General features: G+C 36.7%; 1 protein-coding gene across 2 annotated transcripts in view; it reads left to right on the top strand.

Annotated features, from left to right (window-relative positions):
- The window catches only part of GABRB2 (gamma-aminobutyric acid type A receptor subunit beta2), a gene marked incomplete at both ends in the record, with an annotated part of 235,063 nt that overhangs the window by 97,914 nt on the left and 114,998 nt on the right, over positions 1-22,151 (top strand). For both annotated transcript variants that reach the window (XM_080804923.1, XM_080804924.1), the window contains one exon: positions 21,276-21,358. In XM_080804923.1, the coding sequence (XP_080661049.1) occupies positions 21,276-21,358 (83 nt within the window). The remainder of the gene's footprint in view (positions 1-21,275; positions 21,359-22,151) is intronic.

Below are 22,151 nucleotides of genomic sequence, written 5' to 3' on the forward strand. Positions count from 1 at the left end.
ACACTGGGATCATGACTTGAGCTGAAGGCAGACGCTTAACTGACTGAATCACCCAGGTGCCCCAAGTAAAGTATTTTTAAAAGTATCAAATTTTAAAGAAAAAAATACCTTCAGAGATACCTGTCATTTTCAGGTCAGGTAGTTTCCTTCTGTATTCTTTGAATATTTTTTCACATAAAATTGATTATGTTTTTTGCCCATTTGATAATATTCTTTATTCACTTAATAATGTTCCTTCATTTTTCTGCAGTATGATTTTTGAAGCTACTTAATCTGTCATATTTGTAGGTAATGCTGCATGTTGCCAACCCTGTATTTCAGAATATTTAAGTGGTTTTCAACTACTAACTACAGTCATACCTTGGTTTATTGTGCTTCCCTTTATTGTACTTCACAGATACAGACTGGAGGTTTGTAGCCACCCTGCATCAAACAAGCCTACCAGCACCATTCTCCCCACAGCATTTGCTTACCTCATGTCTCTGTGTCACATTTTGGTAATTCTCACAGTATTTCAAATTTTTTCATTATTATTATATTTGTGATATAACACAGTGATCTGTGTTCAGTGATCTTTAGTGCTACTATTTTGTTTTGGGTCCTGACAAACTGTACCCCCATAAGATGGCAAACCTAAGTGAAAAACGTTGCGTGTCCTCTGACTGCTCCACCATGTGACCATTCCTCTCATCTCTTTCCCTCTCCTCAAGCCTCCATATTTCTTGAGACACAATAGTGTTAAAATGAGGCCAGTTAATAATCCTACAATGGCCTCTTAGTGTAAGTGAAAGGAAGACTCACACATCTGTCTCTCACTTTAAATAAAAAACTAGACATGATTCAGCACAGTAAGGAAGGCATGTCAAAAACCTAGATAGGAGGGAAACTTGGTCTCTTGCCAGCTACCCACACTGTGAAAGCAAAGGAACAGTTCTTGAAGGAAATTAGAAGGCTACTCTGGTGAACACATGAATGATAAGAAAGCAAAACAGTCTTCTTGCTCATATCTGAACATATCTGTTCATATCTGAACAGAAGATCACATCAGCGACAACATTCCCATAAGCCAAAGCCTAACTCAGATCCGGGCCCTAACTCTCTTCAATATATGAAGGTTGCAGGGCATCTGGGTGGCTCAGTCGTTAAGTGTCTGCCTTCGGGTCAGGTCGTGATCCTGGGATCAAGCCCCGCATCGGGCTCCCTGCTTGGCAGAAAGCCTACTTCTCTCTCTCCCACTCCCCCTACTTGTGTTCCCTCTCTCACTGTATCTCTTTCTGTCAAATAAATAAATAAAATCTTAAAAATATATATATGAAGGTTGAGAAAGGTGAAGAAGCAGCAGAAGAAAAGTTTGAAACTTGTAGAGGTTGGTTCATGAGGTTTAAGAAGTCTTCTGCTTAACGGAGAAGTGCAAGGTGGGACTCCTGGGTGGCTCAGTCAGTTGAGCCACTGCCTTTGGCTCAGGTCATGATCCCAGGATCCTGGGATTGAGTCCTGCATCAGGCTCCTTGCTCGGTGGGGAGCCTGCTTCTCTCTCTTTCTCTGTCTGCCACTTCGCCTGCTTGTGTGCGCTCTCTCTCTCTCTCTGATAAATAAATAAAACCTTAAAAAAAAGGTGCAAGGTGAAGCATCAAGGACTGATGTAGAAGCTGCCACAAGTTATTTAGAAGATCTAGCTAAGCTAACTAATAAAGGTGACTACACTAAGCAACAGATATCCAATGTGGACAAAACAGACTTCCATTGAAAGAAACCACCTTCTAAGACTTTTGTAGCTGGAGAGGTGAAGTCAATGCCTGGCTTCAAAGCTTCAAAGGATAGGCTGACTCTCCTGTTAGGGGCTAATACAGCTGGTGACTCTAAGTGGAAGCCAATGCTCATTTACCATTTGGAAAATCCAAGGGCCTTTAAGAATTATGCTAAATCTAATCTGCCTGTGTTCTATAAATGGGGCAGCAAAGCCTAGATGACAGCACTCCTATTTATAGTCCACTGTTGAGAAAAAAAAGATTGCTTGGAAAAAAAGATTCCTTTCAAAATATCACTGTTTATTGATAATGCACCTGACCACCCAAGAGCTCTGATGGAGATGTACAGCATGATTAATGTTTTTTTGCATGCCCGCTAACACAACATCCGTTCTGAAGCTCATGGATCAAGGAGTAATTGTGACTTTCAAGTTTTGTTATTTAAGAAATACATTTACTAAGGCCATAAATTTCATAGTTCTCATAGATTTCCTAGTTGCCATAGATAGTGATTCCTCTGATGGATCTGGGCAAAGTAAATTGAAAACCTCTGACAAGGATTCACCATTCTAGATGCCATTAAGAACACTTGTGATTCATGGAAAGAGGTCAAACTATCAGCATGAACAGGAGTCTGAAAGAAGTGGATTTCAACCCTGGTAGACGGCTGTGGGGGGTTCACGACTTAAGTGGAGGAAGTAACTGCAGATGTGGTAGAAGCAGCAAGAGAACTAGAGTGAGAAGTGGAGCCCAAGGATAGGACTGAATTGCTGCATTCTCGTGGGAAAACTGGAACGGATGAGGGGTTGCTTCTCATGGATGAGCAAAGAAAGTGATGATTTGAGATGACTTCTGCTCCTGATGAAGATGCTGTGAAGACTGTCAAAGTCACAGCAAAGGATTTAGAACATTATGTCAACTTAGTTGACAAAGCAGGGGTTGAGAGGACTGACACCAATTTTGAACGAAGTTCTACTGTGAGTAAAAAGCTATCAAATAGCATTGCATGCTATAGGCAAAGCATTTGTGGGTTTTTGTTGTTATTGTGTTTTTAAAGATTTTATTCATTTATTTTACAGAGAGAAAGAGAGAGAGAGAGAGAGAGCACACAAGCAGGGGGAGCGGCAGGCAGAGAGAGAAGCAGGGTCCTCACTGAGCAGGGAGCCGGATGCAGGAATTGATCCCAGGACCCTGGGATCATGACCTGAGTTGAAGACAGCTGCTTAACCAACTGAGCCACCCAAGTGCCCCACAGAGAAATCATTTGTGAAGGGAAGAGTCAATCAATGTAGCCAACTTCATTGTCTTATTTTAAGAAATTGACACAAGCATCCCCATCCTTCTCCAACTATCACCTTGATAAGTCAGTAGCCATCAACATAGAGGAAAGACCTTCCACCAGCAAAAGAATTATAAACTGCTGAAAGCTTGGATAATGGTTATCATTTTTAGCAATAAATTGTTTTAATAAATTGTTTTAAGGTGTGTACATCGTTTTTTAGACATAAGGTACTACACAGTTAATAAACTATAATAGATTATAGACTTAATAGACTGTAGTATAAACATAACTTTTATATTACTGGAAAACCAAAAAATTCATTTGAATTACTTTATTGTGATTTTTGCTTTATTGCGGTGGTCTGGAACCAAACTTACATTATCTCTGAGGTATGAATGTATCTTGAAGCCAGTGTCACGGAGTCAAACATCCACTGGGCCTGGGTGCATTACTAACAAGAGAATCTGGAAAGATGGGTCCTTAGACAAATTGGAAAATGCATGTCTTCATTAAAGACCTTTTAATTCACATTTTAAAGCTATATGCTAACCAATTGAAATAAGTGGTGATCCACTTCATATATGCACCTGGCCTGGTTCCTCAGATGGGATAAAACACTCCCAAAATCTTTAGTTAACATTTTGTATTTAATGAACACTATTCCTATAAATGGTATCAGTTCAGTATCAATGGAAATCAAAGATTACATTAATTATGCTTTAAATATAAAACAGTATTTTCCAGAATGAGAAAAATGATTGAACAATCACCTAAAGAAATTAACTAATCTTAGATATTTATTTTTACATAAACCTGAAGATAGAAGTGCTGTATTTCTTTCCGCTTTGTGTTTCTTCCTTTAAAAAGCCATTATTAGGGATGCCTGGGTGGCTCAGTTGGTTAAGCAGCTGCTTTCAGCTCAGGTCATGATCCCAGCGTCCTGGGATCGAGTCCCACATCGGGCTCCTTGCTCGGCAGGAAGCCCGCTTCTCCCTCTGCCTCTGTCTGCCAGTGCTTGCTCTCGCTCTCTCTCTCTCTGACAAATAAATAAATAAAATCTTTTAAATAAATAAATAAATAAATAAAAAAGCCATTATTAGAGGGTTGCCTGGGTGGCTCAGTTGGTTGGTTGGGAATCTGACTCTTAGTTTTGGCTCAGGTCCTGATCTCGGGGTTGTGGGATCGAGCCCCATGTTGGGCTCTGTGCTCAGCATGGAATCTGCTGGAGATTGTCTCTCTCCTCCTCCCCCTCTCCCTCTGCTCCCCCCTCTGCTTGCATGCACGTGCTCTCTCTATCTCTAAGGTAAATAAACAAAATCTTTAAAAAAATTATTTTTAAAAAGCCATTATTAGAGAAAGAAGTTTAAAAATCATGCAGAGGAAATCTAGAAACTACTCTTTATCAAGAGCTTTCCTTACATAGTTTTTGTGGAATATTTTACTGATTGTTACGACAACATAAAAGGTATACATACTGTGTTTCCAGTGTCACAGAAGCTGCTATTTGATAGTGTATTCCTGTCAATTATGGAAATCAAAGGCATAAATATGAATTTGCCATTCTAGATTTGACATAAATCATATTACTTTTAAAATAAAAAATTCATCATGTTATCCATGTGTTCAAAGCATTAACTGTAGTATTTTTTTGCAATAGTATTTTTAACTAATCCTTTCTTTTTCTTTTTAAAAAAATATTCTAGGGGTGCTTGGGTGGCTCAGTCAGTTAAGCCTCCAACTCTTGGTTTCAGCTCAGGTCATAATTCAATATTGTGAGATCAAGCCCCAAATCAGGCTCTGCACTCAGCGCAGAGTTAGCTTGGGATTCTCTCCCTCTCCTTCACCTGCTCCCACCACCTTCTCTCTCTCAAATAAATTAATAAAATCTTTAAAAAAATTCTACTCCCCCCGTGTCTTAAAATAGATTATAATAATGACGATAAGAGCAGTTATCCTCTACCTAACGCTGAGGATTTGCAAGTAATTGCTCTAAGTGTTTCATAGACATTATTTGTTTGATTTCTCATAGCACTGCTATAAAATGGACATTTTTTATCCACAAGTTACAGAAAAGCAAACTGTGAGAAGGATTAGTAATATCCCCAGTGTCACAGAGCTGGAAATGCCAGGTCCAGCTTGAAATCTAAGACTGATGCCAAATATTATCCCACCTCTTTTCCAAAAATGCTAGTTCTGTGTTTTGGAGTCACGTTTGTAAATACAGAAGTCTGTTCTATTACAAGGCTTGCTTATGGCCCCAACTCATCAATTTTCTTGAAGATTTACAGTAACTCGGCTCATTTCTTTAACTGTGAAAATTGGCTTTAACTCACAATTCTTCTATCTTATAGTATATTATAAAAGCAACTAATCTTAATTTTTTTAAAGATTTTATTTATTTATTTGACAGAGATCACAAGTAAAAGCAACTAATCTTAATAACAATACTATGGGTAACCCATCTTTATTTCTGCTTTAACAATGTCTGAATTTTTCACTGATCTAGATTATATGAATGGCAGAGCTGTTTGTTAGTAATTTAATTAGTTGTTATCATTGCTGAGTTTTAAATTACACTTCCTAGAGAACTTGACTATAAATGCTTACATCAGAACATGCTTTCCTGATTCTTAAATCATTCATTCTTTCCTTGACTTTCTTAAATCAATGTTTGAAAACTAAGTTTTATGACATGATCACTCAAATGTGATAACATGCCATCAAGTTATTGAGTTTCAGCAACCCTACATGGTAGGCATCATTATTTCCATTTTAAAAACAAGCAAACTAACTTCCTCAAGTGACATTACTGGGAAATGGTAAACACAGGACCATGTGACTCCCCTGGACATGTTCTTTCCTCTCTATTACACTAACACCAAGAAAAGAGAACCAATGCTTACACTTGTTTTTCTAAATTTTATTTCAACCTCTGTTCATCTGCTACATTGTTTACTTTCAGACTCTAATGAAAAATAATCTAGAACTTTAAGTCATGTATTAGTACAATGGACATTGCACTGAAACTTCCAAGATGCCCTGGCTCTGGGCATGTGCCCACATGGTTCCATGCTGACTGGGATAAAGCCTAGCCCTCAGTGAGTGTTAGTTTACCTTTGGATAAAATTACCATTGGTTCAGATCCCAGTGGTGCCTCTAACTCACTCTGTGTCAATGCAGGTGATTCACTTAAGGTCTCAGAGACTTGCTTTCTTCATTTGTAAAATTACGGATTATATCAAGGGATGCCTACTATCGGCCCTCAAGACATATCCAATTCATGGAGGTGTTTTATTTGACCAACACAGCATTTTAAAAAATTAGGACATCTCATTTTAAAATTTATATTTTCTAATTAGTTATTTAAAAATCCAATGATTGGAGACATTGCGCCTTATTTCCCACATAGCAGCATTCAGCTAGAGCTGAGAAATACTTTGTTGAGAAAAGGTATGTTTTCTCCGGTTCACCCCAGTCCTCACCATTCCCAGTTGTCTTACATTGAGCCTACTCCACATACTACAGAGGCCATAAAATGACCATTTAGGTGTCTGAGTATGTGACTCATCAATCAGATTTAAGTATCTCATAATTTTACCACTTTGTTTCAAATTATATTATACCATGTTCTGTAATTTTCAGTGGATAAAAATATAAACCAAGTTGCCTGGAATATAAGGTCAACCACTACATCCAGCCCCTCAAACAGTTATGAATCTCAACAAATGTGCTTACCATGCAGATTTCTTTATCCATTTTACCCCTATGTCCTGACTCTGAGCATGTGCTCACCCTGTGCAAAGCTGATGAGAAAATCCTCCTACCTACGTTCTGTTTAACAAAATCTTATCTATTCTCTGTCACCTAGCTGATAGCTCATTTTCTCTGCAGTGGATGCTTCAGTTTCCAATCATCTTCCTTACTGGAGATCTTATAATACAAATTATTCATAATTAACACATATGTCTAACAATAATAAATATAAGTAAAAATAAATATAATTATATTTATAGCTAAAGTTTGTAGGAATGCTTATACCGTGCTAAACAATTTCTATGTATTGTTTAAGTTTTTATATCCATACTAAGAGGTAGATGCCCTTATTGTTGACATGTTATTATTATTATTATTGAGACTCAAAGAGGTTAAATAATTAATCCAAGGTTATATAGTTAATATCCTCTTGGACCACTTTCTTCCTGGATCTTGTATCTGAGCTCTGATTTTAAGGTCTTAAGGCCAAAGACAACATCTTAGTAATTTTGTAAAATATTTTCTCCAGTTCTTATCAAGCATCATACAAAAATGTAGACTCACTATGGATATTAATATTGATCAATTCTTTATTGTCACTCAGGTATATTATAATTCAGGAGCTTAAATCTTTCTCAAACTCATTTACCAAATTATAATCAACTTGCAAATTTTAGGTTTAGGTTTTTAAATTAATACATACCCAGATCAAAGTCCTTATACTCTCTTTACTACCTAATGGTAGGTTAAGAATTGATAGAAATTAGTTTGTTGCATTGTATTTCTCTCAGGAATGGTGTGCATTTGGCAATTATTAGACTATTTTTTTCCTGTCAAGAAAAAACAGTTGAATGAGCTTTGGGGTGGGGGCTTGGATGGGGGAAGACAAGAAATCCATTGAGATAGCAAATATAAAATTGGTATGCACAGTGATACATCTTAATCACTTATAGAAATAATTACTCATTAGCAACATTGTAGTATTACATCACCACAAATGCCTTAACTAATGTGAACACCAAGCGTAAAAATTATGACCAACATATAATGTTGCATCCCAGAGCTATAAGGATAGTCTTGAATGATTTTGTTAATAATTACTTGACAGGAATAGATCTTTACCTAGCCCTTGTTGTCATTAAGCATGCCTTGAAATACTTTCAATGTTTATAGGCTGTATTACAACTCTTTAGTTATTTAATTACATTTAGGGAGTCCTCAAGTTATTGTCTGTTTTATCAAGCTAAAATCCATTACAAGCCAAATTAGCAAAGGTGTGCTGAGGCTGCAAAGAATTGGGGCATTTGCTTCGGTAGCTGAAAATTAAAGATAGATGCTGCTTTAGTGAACCAGAAAGCACAGCCCATCACTGAGACTCTCCTTGTGCCACGGTTAGCCCCCTGCCTTCATCACCCTGACAGATGAGCCTATTCTTTACACATCATCTTCAGAAAGGGAAATCTACCATCTACCCTGGGGAGCCATTTCATTATTTTACAGCCCTCATGACCAGCCAAGTCATCTTTCTGTTTAACCTAAATCTTCCACGTCCTTCATGATAGAATTTATGACCATAGCTTCCATTTGGTCCATAGGAGAAAATGTGAACAGCAGATCATCACTCCCTTGAGTCCTCCATATAAATAGAGGCTGTTACTATATCCATCAGTCTACTCTCTCTTCTCCAGCTGGAACAGCAGAACCCATCCAGCCATTTGCTAAACAATTAATTTTCAGGTTTTAATACCCAGTAACATTTTGCTGAATTATGAAGCCATTTTGTCGTATTCTTTTTCTTCTTCCTAGAGAGAGAAACAGATAGAGAGACAGAGAGACCAATATAGAATTTAGGCAAAACACTGACACTGCAAGCATTCTTTAACTTTGTTGTCCATTCTCTGATTCTTCCAGCTTTGTTTCACTCTCCCAGTTTTGGTGAAATGAAATTGTCCATATAAACACAGTGATACACACCTTTTCCCTTATGATAACTTCTGTTATCGGTTTTCATTTTTCACCCCAGAATTGGATGTGCTTATTTTCATGCTTGGTTTTTTGCAATGTGCTATAATAATATTTGAGTAATTTCTATTGTAAATTGTCATTTTAATGTGTTTATGGTTTTTTTTTTTTTTTGTGAGCCTTTTCTGTTTCTTTAAAAGGCTCCTTTAGGGGTACCTGGGTGGCTCGGTGGGTTAAAGACTCTGCCTTCGGCTCAGGTCATGATCCCAGGGTCCTGGGATATAGCCCCCCATCCAGCTCTCTGCTCAGAGGGGAGCCTGCTTCCTCCTCTCTCTTTCTCTCCCTGCCTACCTCTCTGCTTACTTGTGATCTCTCTCTCTGTCAAATAAATAAATAAAATCTTTTAAAAAATTTAAAAATAAAAGTCTCCTTTAAAGTGGTCCCATTTTAAAAATTATGAACCACTTCATTCTGCTTTACCTGTTTATTTTGTCAACTAAACTTCTTAAGAAAGTGGGCCATCATTTGGGTATAAGGTGATTTTTTTTTTCTTTTCCTCTGTGTCTTCAAACAACTCTGCATTATAGATGTGTTTTAGTAGGAATTTTTCAAATATACCTTTTTCCAATTTAGCCTCTAATTTTTTTTAATTTAAAGATTTTATTTATTTGAGAGAGAGACAGAGAAGGATGCAAGCACCCCAGCGAGGGGTGGAGGGGCAGAGGGAGAGACAAGCAGTCTCCTCCTTGAGCAGGGAGCCTGATGCGGGGCTGGATCGCTGGACCCTGAGATCATGACCTGAGGTGAAGTGGGATGCTTAACTAACTGAGCCACCAAGGCACACCTTTTTTGTTTTGTTTTAATCAGTCTTTACTTGTGTGGGGCTCTCTGAATTTCAGTTTTTAGTTGCTGTGAACTGCTTTTGTCACCCCCCATACTCACTTCAAAACTCCGTCCTAAGTAACTAAACACCTCTGGATAAATAAAATGATTTCCATAAGTCAAAAGAAAGTTAATCTTAATTGCTTTTTGGTGAGATTCTCAGAGTCATGCTTCCGTAGAATTCTGAATAAATAATTTTCCAGATTCAGAAGGACCTTTTGCATTGTAGAAGTTCCTCCTCATATGTTGGCTCAAGGAAACACAGCAAAACACAGAATCAAGACCTGAACTCAAGACTCCTTGGTCATTTCCCAAGTGCTTATTCTTGGTCTCTGTGTTCATGTATATGAGAGTCTTATACCATCAGTTTACCAGCTGCTGTGTTCTCCATGCCTTACAATGATGTGTCATACAAGGATGAATATCCTTGTACATGCTTCTTTGCCCTCTTTCCTGTTTTCCTCAATAAATTTCCAAAAAGCAAAACTACTGGCCAGTATGTGAAAGGTTCTGATAACCAAACTGCTCTTTATAAAGTTTGAATCAATTTACATTTTTATCAGCAATTATGAGAATTCCACTTTATCCATATTTTATGACATTAAAAAAAATGACAATTTGCTAGTCAAAAAACCATAGCCCGTTCTTTCCATGAAAAATCTCAAGTATGTCCTCAGTGCATACAGTATATCAGTAACAATTCCAAATGGATTTAAGAACTACTATAAAATTTGAAACTGTGAAACAGAAATATGGAGAAAATCTTTATCTCATCCTAGGATGGAGAGGGACTGTCTAGACATAAGCAATTTAAGAAACAAGAATGTAAATGATTTATAGCTTTGATGACAAAATAACATCAAAAACTTTAGTGAATCACTAAGTAAAATAAAAACACTCCCTATACAAAATACTGCAAAGTATATAGAGAAACAATTTATAGTTAAAGAGATTGAAACTTCTGTTAAATATAGAAAAACTTTCTGGTAATCATAGTTTTTCAAAGATGGAATAGGGTCCTTTCAGAAAGAGTGAATTCCAAGTCACTGGAGAGGTTCAAGTTAAAACAATAATTATAGCGGTCTAATGAAAGGAATTCACTCATCAGAAAGCTATTTGTATATCTGTACATCATTTAATCATCCTTTCTACCTTGAGAATTTATAATCAAATGATGACATTTCTGCCAACATTTTAATGGCATAGGAAATTTATTGAAGCACCTACATTTGACACAATTAACATGCTGACCAACATTTCCAACCCATGGAATCTAAGTATCCTGAACATTATCAAACATTCACAATACAAACAAATGCTGCTGCGAATAAAGTGAGTAATAATGAATAGTCTTGGTCAAGACTAAAGCAGACAGGAAAAATTACCTTAACATTTTTCAGAGTAAAGCAACCATAAATTCATCAGAAAAATGGTGAAACAACAGAAAATATAAGACAACAAAACCCAACTACATTTCCGCTATTTATTTTAGTATACTTTTAGCCATTTAATTGTGCACCAATATACCTCCTTAAGTAAATATGAGATTGCACTTAACTGCTTTCTAATGTTTTTTTAATCTCTGAAAAAAATCAAGAGCACTTTTCTATGTCCACATTCTTCTCAAAGTGCTTTTTATTGCATCATATTACTAAATCAAAATGCATTTAATTATCCTTATAAGTTATTATTTATAGGTATAAATGTTTCTATTTTTTCCCAGTTTAAAGTCATACTTAACATCTTTGTATATAGTTTTACATGATTTCATTTTCGCATTAATTTCTTAAAGTGGAATTTCAAGAAAAAAGGTTGCTCATTTTGGGAGTTTTGATTAGTGCTGTCAAATTACCACCCAGAAAGTTTGTACTGATTTACATTGAGTTCTACCACCAGCATAAGTTCTAGCACCAGCATAAGATTCCCTGCAGAATCTATAAAACTGAATATTATAATTCCTTTACATTTTTGCTGATTAGATAAGCAATAATAATCATGGCTTAATTTGTATTTCTACAAATTTGTGGTTTCTAATGGTGTTAAGCATTGTTTCCACACATCTGGTGCCTATTTTATGTAAAAGACTTAACTCTTACATAGAAAAACTGTCATTTAGTTGGAAATCTTTACCATTGGAGATCAGAGTGGCAGAACGGCCAGAGACTGCAGTGTTTGTGGATTTTATTGGAATTGGAAGTACAAGGTGAGTTGCCAGTATTTGGCAGGAGGCAGATTTTTGTAATTCATTTTTCATGTTTGAAACATAACAGCAGTTATGTTACTGTTACTGTAGTAAAGCCTATTTTACTTTACTGGTTAAGGTTATCGCAGTTGCAACTATGTACCGCAGGGAAAATATGTTGTGATGGCATGTTAAAAGCTGGATCTACTACAAAAAAGTGTTTCTCTGAGCTTTTCATATGGTTTGTCTTTTCCTCAGATGTTGGATGCCAGTTGCTTAAAGGAAGGAGTGTGTGTGTTTGCACGTGTTTGTGTGTGTGTGTGTGTGTGTGTGTGTATTGCAGTGGTGGGGAGGGAGATGGTTTAAAGGCCCTGTCAGGCTCATATAGGTACTCTGATGGCAATATTCCCTCCAGAACTTCCATGCCATTGGGCCTGAATCCTGTGCTGACAATTTTTGTGTCCAGTCCTGCCTCTTCTCCCTTTCTTTCATAGGTGATGATGCTTGATAAGCCTCTTTCAGGGTCTACTGGAAAACCCAACTTCAGATAGACCCTGAGTCTCCTAGGGAGACAGAAAGTCATGAACAAACAAATGCATACACAGGATAATTTCAGATAATGACAAGTGTAATGAAATAAAGAAGTAAAATGAAATATGACAGTGGCCAATGGGGTGGGGAGTTAGGGCTACTTTAGCTAAGGTGGAGGGAGAACACTTCCTAGGTGTGATGAACTGAGACTGTAGTCATAGAAGGGGGGAAGTTCATTTAAGGTAGAGGGAACCTTCATTCCCTCATCCCTAAAATCCCAAGACAAAGGACCCAGGAATGAAATGCTTCTAATTTTTTTGACAGTCTAACTCAAAAAACCTCAGATTTTAAGTACATTTCTACAATATAGTTTGTCAGTCAAGGGCCCAACAGGAAACAGAGAGCGCTCTGAAAATGGGATAATTTGAAGACAGTGCATTAAAAGGGAAGTTTACAAAGGGAACAGCACTTCCCCGCCCCCAAGATAGGATCAGCGGATTGCCCATCCATTCCCTGGCATGCCAGACAGAGAACAAGGCAGGGCCAGGGGAACCTGGACACAAGTTCCACAGGAATGGAGCCTAGGAGAGAGTTCCCCTGGTCTCACTCTCCTTCCTTCTCTAAACTCCTGGTCTGCTCCCCAGTGGCCAAATCCAACCTGAAGCCAGAGAATCAGGGAGAGAGTTTATGAAATCCAAACATTCTAGTCTGTAAGGTCACAAAATATGGTGATGGAGGGTGGAGCTGGAGAGGCAAAGGAAGACATCCAGCATGTGTAGTTTATATTATAAAATAATACTGGAAGGGTTTGGAAGAAATGGCAATAGACCCAAGTGAGGTTGTAACCCTGGCCTGACATTGGCTAGCTATAAATCAGCCTCTGTGAACTCCTTACTTTCTTGAAACAAATAAACAAATAAAAGACTAGAATAAAAGTGATTAATTTATTCTGAAATGGTATGATTCTAGATGTGTTAAAAATCAGAATTAAACATTTTTTTAAAAGATTATTTATTTATTTATTTGACAGAGATCACAAGTAGGCAGAGAGGCAGGCAGAGAGGGAAGGGGGAAGCAGGCTTCCTGCTGAGCAGAGAGCCCGATGTGGGGCTCGATCCCAGGACCCCGAGATCATGACCTGAGCCGAAAGCAGAGGCTTTAACCCACTGAGCCACCCAGGCGCCCCAGAATTTAACATTTTAAATGTATTTTGACAAATGCAACAAAAAGTTTCTGGCATACGTGGATATTGTTTTAAATTTCAAAAACAAAACAAAATCACTGTTGAGATCATCTGAGTCCCAGCTCTATGTCTTTCTAGTTGATAAGTGGTTCTAGTTCAATTAAATCCCTTACATTGATCTGGAATCAAATTTTAGTGGTTAGGGTATGAGTCAAAAAATAGAAGTATTACTTTTTCTCAGGGACTCAGACTTCCTTTAAGACATAATTTAGAATGAAGGGAGCATATTCTCGTTGCTGAAATAAGCCACAATTTGCAGATGAGACCATCGAGAATGTAATGTGGGAAATCTTGGTAAACAAGCGACTGACTGCAGAAGAATAAAGGCTTAGACTGTATGTCCATATTGATTAATATTTTTGATTGAGTGGGATTTATATACTTGCAAAGTGAGATTCTGTTCAATACTGCTGTTTGGATTCTACAGGCTGTTATTTAAGGAAATGCCTTTGATAATAGCACCAGGATTTGTAGCCGAAACCTGTGTAGCCTTTAAATGGTCACAGTATCTTTACAGAGGATAAGATTCCAGAAAAGCAAAGAGTCACAGAAGGCCAAACAGCTGCAGAACAGTACAAATAGCTCTAATCTCAAATGCACGATTTATCAAATGGGAACATGATTGCTAGCAATCTTACTTTTTTTGGTGATTACAAAGTTGAGTGTACTAGCGCATGTGACTCTATATGAGGACTTGTAAAGAGCTTTTAAAAACAATTATGCATGAGTGTTGGAGATTTTAATTTAAGCAGGACTCTGTGGAGGTAAATCAAGAACATAGGCTGGAAGAAAAATGCTGAGGGAGACCTTCAATCAGGGGAGAATATTAAGTGGGACTCCTTGGGGAGAGGCCTGTTTTTGCTTGTCTGGGGTAGGCTAATCTACATAATTGACTAAAACAGAGTGAACAGCTGTGAAATACAGCATTTGAATGTGTGGGTAAAACACAATTACAAAATATACAGGGTCACAGAACATGCAATGTATTTTCATAGGATTACAGAATTTCCAAGCTCATTTGCGATTCCAGAAATCGGCCAGTTCCCCAGAGAAGCTATGACTTTATCAAGGTCAACTAGCTAGTTAGTTATAGTACAGTAGCTAAGTACGTGGGCTGTGGAATCAAACATCCTAGATTTAAATCCAAACTCCACTACTCATTCTGTAACTGTTAGAGAAAAGCACTCTACCTTTCTGTGCTTCAATTTTCTTATCTACAAAGTGGGAAAAATAGGACACTGGTATTATATGAGATGATACATGTAAGCAATACTAGATGATGTCTGGAATGCAATAAGTGATCAGTTAATATGAGGTATGTTTATTAACAGCAAGAATGCAAAGCTGAAGTTATTTAAGTCTTGTATCAATGCTTTACCTACTCTATAAAATGCAAGAGCATATCACAGAAGAATATATGTGAGAAATTAGTTTCTCAGCTGAAGTGGTTGTGAGACCCAAAATAATATCAAGTCTGCTTGGAGATACAGAAGCAAATCTTTTCAAGTACATTTTGGGGAAATGACTCAGATGAGCTCTTTAGAACTTTTCAAAATTTCAGTTTGTACTCTCGTGCTTAAATTCAGCATATTGGTCTTCCCCCACCCCCACCTGAGGTCTTTAATTAAACAACCAGAAAAAATATATATAAACATATTTTTTGATCATTGGTTGTTTTTAACATTGTAATTTTTCTCTAGTAATGATGCCTACTCATGTTATAGGATTCCCTTATCCTTTATAATGACAGGAAGTTGGGCTTTTAAGTAAATGTACATTTCAAATAAAATAAAAGCATGCTATGAATTGGAAAACATGTTTTGAATATAGTTGGAGATGGACATTTGTTTTCTGAAAAAAATACAAAGATATTGAAAAAAAAAGAATTTTGTGTGTGTAGACTAATTGGGTGGTTATCTAGATAAAGAAATCAAAGTAGAAGTTCACAGTCACTTTCTTATTATCTCTGGTTGAAATCCTGACAAACTTCTCACCTGTTAAGGTACTTGCTTGACCATATATTCTAGTGCTGGAAGCTCATCTTGTAGAGTCTGTTGTGGGGTACTGGGTGGTGCAGTTGCTTAAGTGTGGGACTCTTGGTTGGCACTCAGATCATGATTTTAGGATTGTGAAACTGAGCCCTGTTTTGGGCTCCATGTTCAGCATGGAGTCTGCTTAAGACTCACTTTCCCTCTCCCTCTCCTCCTCACTCTCCCTCTCCCCCTTCTTAAATAAATAAATCTTAAAAAATAAAAGAGTCTGTTGAAAGGGCCAAAACATGTCACATTGATTATGATTTTGAGTTATCTCTTATTGGCTGAGAGGCAAAGACATTTATTATTTCTTAATAACTATATTTGATCATATTCAATCTCAGAATGCTATGTAGTATCATTAAGTTTCAGGCAATGACACCGTAAAATATTTGTTATGGCTTTGGTGCAAGATGCTGGCAAAGCTGTTGAATTTCCTGATTTTATAGGTGCCTTTACTGACTGTTTTAGGGTATGTTACATATATAATTTTCTTGTACTGTGTCAGTATTTTATGGTTGACAGGGCCCAATGGCTAAGGAATAAAAAATTTCACCAAAGATCTGGCCTTTGGAATATCCTGGTCAGAATATTGACATTCCCCAAAGGTGGCTTTCATCACGCAATAGTATTCAGCCCCAAAAAGGCATATTTCCACGTGTAACTAGAGAAAATTTGTGGCGTGTAAATGAGGTACATTCTGAAAGCATCATTGACTGTTTCCTGTGATTAAAGACAAAGCTATTTCTACACAGTGGTCTTAAAATTTAATCAGAATACCTGCATAATGAGTTACTAGCTTCACTTTGAAGACTCCTAGTACTAGTGTTGAGTAATTTAAGGCCCATTAAGGATGTTTATCAGGATTGAGAAAGGCAGGTTTATGAAAACCCCATTAAGTATATTTGTTGTATTGACTTATTTTTAGAGAAACTTAGCACTGCTATAAATCATAAAGTTCCAAAGAATAGATTTTGATGTTGATCATTAAGCTTTTCTAAATAAGATTCATTTATGAGTAGCTTCTTCTATAAATCTGTTCTTTTAGAATTTTTTTACATTAATTAAATGAGGCACTTAATACAGAGAATTGTTTCAAAATTCTCAGTTTGAGAATGCTTATGACCATTGCTTTCTTTTTTTCTTCTCTTTATTTTATTATTATTATGACTATTTTAATCTTGGGTTAGTGATACACGCTAGGGACATGCCAAAGTGCTTGAAATACAAATAAGACAAAAACAGATGTAGTTCCTGATCTGACAAATCATGTGGAGAAGATGCAGGTTTGATACACATGTCTGTACCTTGTATTAAAATCTGTTGAATGTAGTTCTAAATACATATATGGCATAATTTTTCGCAGAGTTATATGTTTGGATGTTATTTACATTGTATTTTATGGTTCCACTTTACTTTTAATATAGGTGTATGAGTATTCGATACCTCTTCATGTATATAAACATATACATATGCATATTTCCACATACCAACCACTGATCAAATGAGTTATTACTGTATCTTCTCATTAGCAGGTGGTCATTACAAAAGTTACAGGACATTTTATGAGTTACAGATCTCTTCTTGCTTTTATCATCTCACAACCAATTAGGATGACAAGTTTTTATTTCAAGTGTTCAGGAGCATCCAAGTATGGTAGGATCTGAGTGATTCATCCCAGCTCACTCATTCTGGTCTGTATGAACAGGACTCCAAGTGGAATACTTTGTCTGCGGAGTTTCTGCTTTAACCCAATAGGAGACACAAATGCCTTGTAAACATTGACTAGAAAAATACTTCTGTGTATTTTTTTCTGTTTTATAAAGCATAACATTAAAAAATTAAAACACTGGTGTAAATACAAATGTTGATGCAACTAAAACATTTTCATCTATTTTATTTTTTAAATATGGATAGAAACTCATTTCTTCTGCAATAGCATCAGTCAACTTATTTTTCTTGTTCACAGCACTCATGTTTACAGCATCAGTTCACAGATGTTAGTTGCCATGAATATGTATCCGCAAAAAGTGTGAACCACAACCTATATACTGAAAGCTTCACCCCTACTTACACAGTTGAGCATCTGTTTATGGCTCTTGCTTATTTTGTTTTATCATATGTATGCCCTTGTACCTTTAATGTCCTTTGTGTTCATTCTGTCAGATGAAGTTGATTTTCTCTAGTTTCTCAAGATAGGGATTATTTCTGCTATCTTACAAAAGTAACATGGAAGTTTTGGTATGACTATCATACACATAATTTTATTTTCTTTAAAATCTCTCTTCTACATAATGCAGGTTTCTGTATGTTAGTAGCAATTCAGCCTGTAACTACATGTTAAAAAAGAAAAAAAATAGCAGAAAAGAAGGAAGGAAGGAAGGAAAGGGGGGAGAGAGGGAGAGGGAGAAAAAGAAAGAAAGAAAGAAAGAAAGAAAGAAAGAAAGAAAGAGAAAGACCAGTTAGAAATTCAGTCAAATATTTCATAGCCAAAATAAGTTATCATTTTTAAGCCCCTAGTAAATAATTAAATGTTATATAATTAATAGTTAAATGTGAATGTTAATTTTTATATAATTTCTAGAATTTGTAAAATATAAGTATTTGGTAAGTCTCATTAAAAGCAGAAACAGGGGTGCCAGGGTGGCTAAGTTGGTTAAGTAGCTGCCTTCGGTTCGGGTCATGATCCCACGATTGATCCTGGGATCAAGCCCCACGGTCGGGCTCCCTGCTCAGCAGAGAGCCTGCTTCTCCCTCTCCCTCTCCCTCTGCCTGCCACTCTGCCTACTTGTGTTCTCTCTCTCTGTGTCAAGTAAATAAATCAAATCTTAAAAAAAAAAAAAAAAAAGAAAGAAAGAAAGAAACAATCAGCTTGATGATAAGATAAACCCTAGTACTATATACACACTGTTAATCAAATGGATTAAAATTTATTTACTGTTAAAAATATAAGAAGAATCCCTAAAACTTAAGGCACATTATAAGTTGGAAAAAAGAAGAGAAATTATGCAATAAGATAGTCCTCTAAACAAAAGGTTTATAATCAATAAAACAAACTGCTTGCTTCTTTATAATTTGTTTTTATTTATCCAACAGATATTTATTGATTGCCTTACGATAAATAGAACAAAGCCTGTGCCCCTGAACAGCTTACATTTTCTTGAGAGAAATGGTACTTAAAAAAAAGAAAAACTGAAGTTTTTACTTCTTAATCCCCTTCCCCCATCCCCCTAATCTCTCCCCTTTGGCAATCATCAGTTTGTTTCTCTCTCTTTGTTGTTGTTTGTTCAATTGCTTTGTTTATTATATTCCACATAGAAGTGAAATCATATGGTATTTGTCTTTCTCTGTCTGGCTTATTTCACTTAGCATAGTGTTTGCTAGGTCTGTCCATGTTGTCACGAATGACAAGATTTCATTCCTTTCTTATGGCTGAGTAATTGTTAATTCATTATGTTATATACTTGAAACTAATTTAAATTTTTAAAAGTGAAAAAAAAGCAAGATAATTTCAGATTGCAATGCTTGTCTGAAGGCAATAAAAAGGTAAGATGCAACATTAGTTAAGGCAACTATTTTGGGTGGGCTGTTTGGGAAAGCCTCTCAGAGGTGATTTTTGACCTGAAGGATCATAAGAGAAGGCTTGTGAAGATCAGGAAGACACATGTTCTAGGTAGAAAGAAAAAATGTGCAGACTGGAAGATAACAAGTATGGACTTGGTATGAGATAATACTGGGAAGGAAGAAACAGATTATTCAGGGCACAGTAGGACACAGCAAGACTTTGGATTTTATTGGAAGAACCACTAAAACTTTTAAGCAGAGGAGTGATAAAATCTGTATTTTCAAAGGTCTGATAGCTGTGTGGATAATGGACAGTAGGGAAGTAAATAGAGAGGCCAGGGGACCAATTTATTGTAATAGCATGAGGTGAGGCAGTGGAGGCCATAGATTCTGAGGGAGGCAGTGGAGATGAAAAGGATCTGAGGCAGAGTAGCTAACTCCTGGTGAAGGGAAGAAGGAATCAAGGATGAACATCAGCCCTAGGATACTCTCTTACTGCGAAAAAAAAAAAAAACAAACACAAAAATTAACAGAGCACAAACTTAATGAAGCAGTAATCAAACTAAAGAGGCATGAACTACCTACGTTAAGTTAATCACTTACTTCCATCCTACAACCAAGGAGTGGGACTCACACCTAACTGAGGAATTTCATAAATTCAGTTTACTTAGATTACTTGTTAACTCTGACTAACCTCTCAGTGGAAAATGTCTGGCTGGGGCCTCTTTCTCCCAAGTTGGGGCTGTATCATATTTCTCTATTCCTAACTCATAGTAAGGTGCCCTTCAGAGTAGAGGGAGCCAAAGTTGGTCAAATTCAGTATCAGTTTCTTCTCTTAGTTTTTTTTCAGCAGATGTAAAGGACCTGCTATATGTAGGTACTCTTTTATATTCTTTATAAATTATTAATGCTTATAAAAACCTTGTTATGTAATTATTATTGTTATTAATAATAATATCCCCTTTTTAGAGATAAACTAAGGTTGGTTAAGAGATACTAACAGCATTGATGTCAGTTAGTGAGACAGAATTAGAATTTATACCTATGTCCATTGTTTTCTAAAACTGTGTTTTTCATGATATTATGCTGTCTTATTGATCAGAAAATATATATTAACAAAGCATTTAGGGCTACATGCTCTTTGACTCATCTTAATAGGTCTTCAATAAAAGATTACTGAAAATTTTTGATAGAGGAATATAAAGACATTAAAGGGACATATTTGGGCGCCTGAGTGCCTCAGTGGGTTAAGCCTTTGCCTTCTGCTCAGGTCATGATCCCAGGGTCCTGGGATCGAGGCCTGCATTGGGCTCTCTGCTCAGCAGGGAGCCTGCTTCCCCTTCTTTCTGCCTGCTTCTCTGTCTACTTGTGATATCTCTCTCTCTGTCAAATAAATAAATTAAAAAAATAGTAAAATAAAGGGACATATTCATATCTCTCTGATAAAATAATAAAGGTGTCAAGTATTCTAAATAAGTCACTCTTCCAGCCCATAGGAGGATGCTTTGTAACAGGTCATGAGAATATCAGATTACTCAGCACAGAGCAAATCAGGTGATAGATGAAAGGTTGATTGTGTGTTGTATTAAAGTGGTTGCAAAGTACTATACAATGCAATAAAAATGTCAAAAATGATGAGTCAAAGCCAAAATTTAATGAAGATTAGATTTGAGGGAGGAGGAGTCAAATGTGAGTTGATGAGAAATTTCCTATGTTGATATTCTTAATCACCTGTGACGCCTATAAAATAAAGAGCCCAGGGACCATCCCTCTCTACACCAAGACATTCTGAATCATGGAAGCTGCCCATTTAACAAACACTCCCTGGTGACTTTGGTACAACAGGTAATGCACCGCACTCTGGGAAAACACTGATTTAGTTCCGTCTTTTTTTTTTTTTTTTTTTAAATAAATCAGCCTGAGGCTTATAAAGGAAAATGGTTATCCAAAGCTGTTACACCTTTTTTTTTGCTAGAACTTTGGCTAAATCAGTCTCCTAGAGGCCCAGTTCTGCCATATTTGATATTAGATTTAATTTTTCTGACTCCAGCCATGGACGAGCTAACAGTATATATTGTTACTATTTTTCTTCTAGAATCACAACCACAGCTGCTTGCATGATGGACTTAAGGCGGTACCCACTGGATGAACAAAACTGCACCTTGGAAATTGAAAGCTGTAAGTTTTTCTAAGAATGCAGCTAGACTGAACACTGCTTTAAGGTTATTCTTGTTCATGTCCAGACCACAGGTCCTACAAAGGTCTTGCTACCACAGTAAATCTGGTGGATGGAGATACAGTATCTTTCCTCAGTAATGTGCCAACCTCTTAGTCTCATCTCTAAATCCCAGGGAGAGATATATAAGGGAAGACATAATCTAGCAATAAAAGGAAGATCCTAAGACCTTAGAAGGAGACCAAGTGCTATTCTAGGCATTTAAAGTATGGAATTAGTGCATTGGGCTGCAATAGGGTTGAGAAAATAAGCGGTGGTGGTAGGCTAACACAGGAAATCCCAATTGTTTTTGCCTCTCATAAACGTTATCTCTTTGCAATTGCAAAATCAATGTGGTCTCTGGACCAGTCAAAACATTCACAGAGTGTGGATTGGTGGAATGGTTTTTATTCTGAGGGACCATTTTCAGTGTCTAAAATTTATTTTATATTCTTGCTGAAGGCCATATGATGAACAAGATTGGTGTATATGTGCATGTTTATTTTCTTTCCTGTGCTGACCTTTTTTGCAGTGTTGTTGCTTTTCTGGGCCACAGTTTCAGTGTCCTTCTTTTTTTTTTAATTTTAATTTAATTTAATTTAATTTTTTTCAATGTTCCAGAATTCATTGTTTATGCACCACACCCAGTGCTCGATTCGACACGTGCCCTCCATAATACCCACCACCACGCTCACCCCACCCCCCCACCACCCCCTAAAACCCTCAGTTTCACCTACCCTATTGGGTGGGCGAAAA

This window comes from Martes martes (assembly GCF_963455335.1).
Source record: "Martes martes genome assembly, chromosome: 5".
NCBI lineage: Eukaryota > Metazoa > Chordata > Mammalia > Carnivora > Mustelidae > Martes > Martes martes.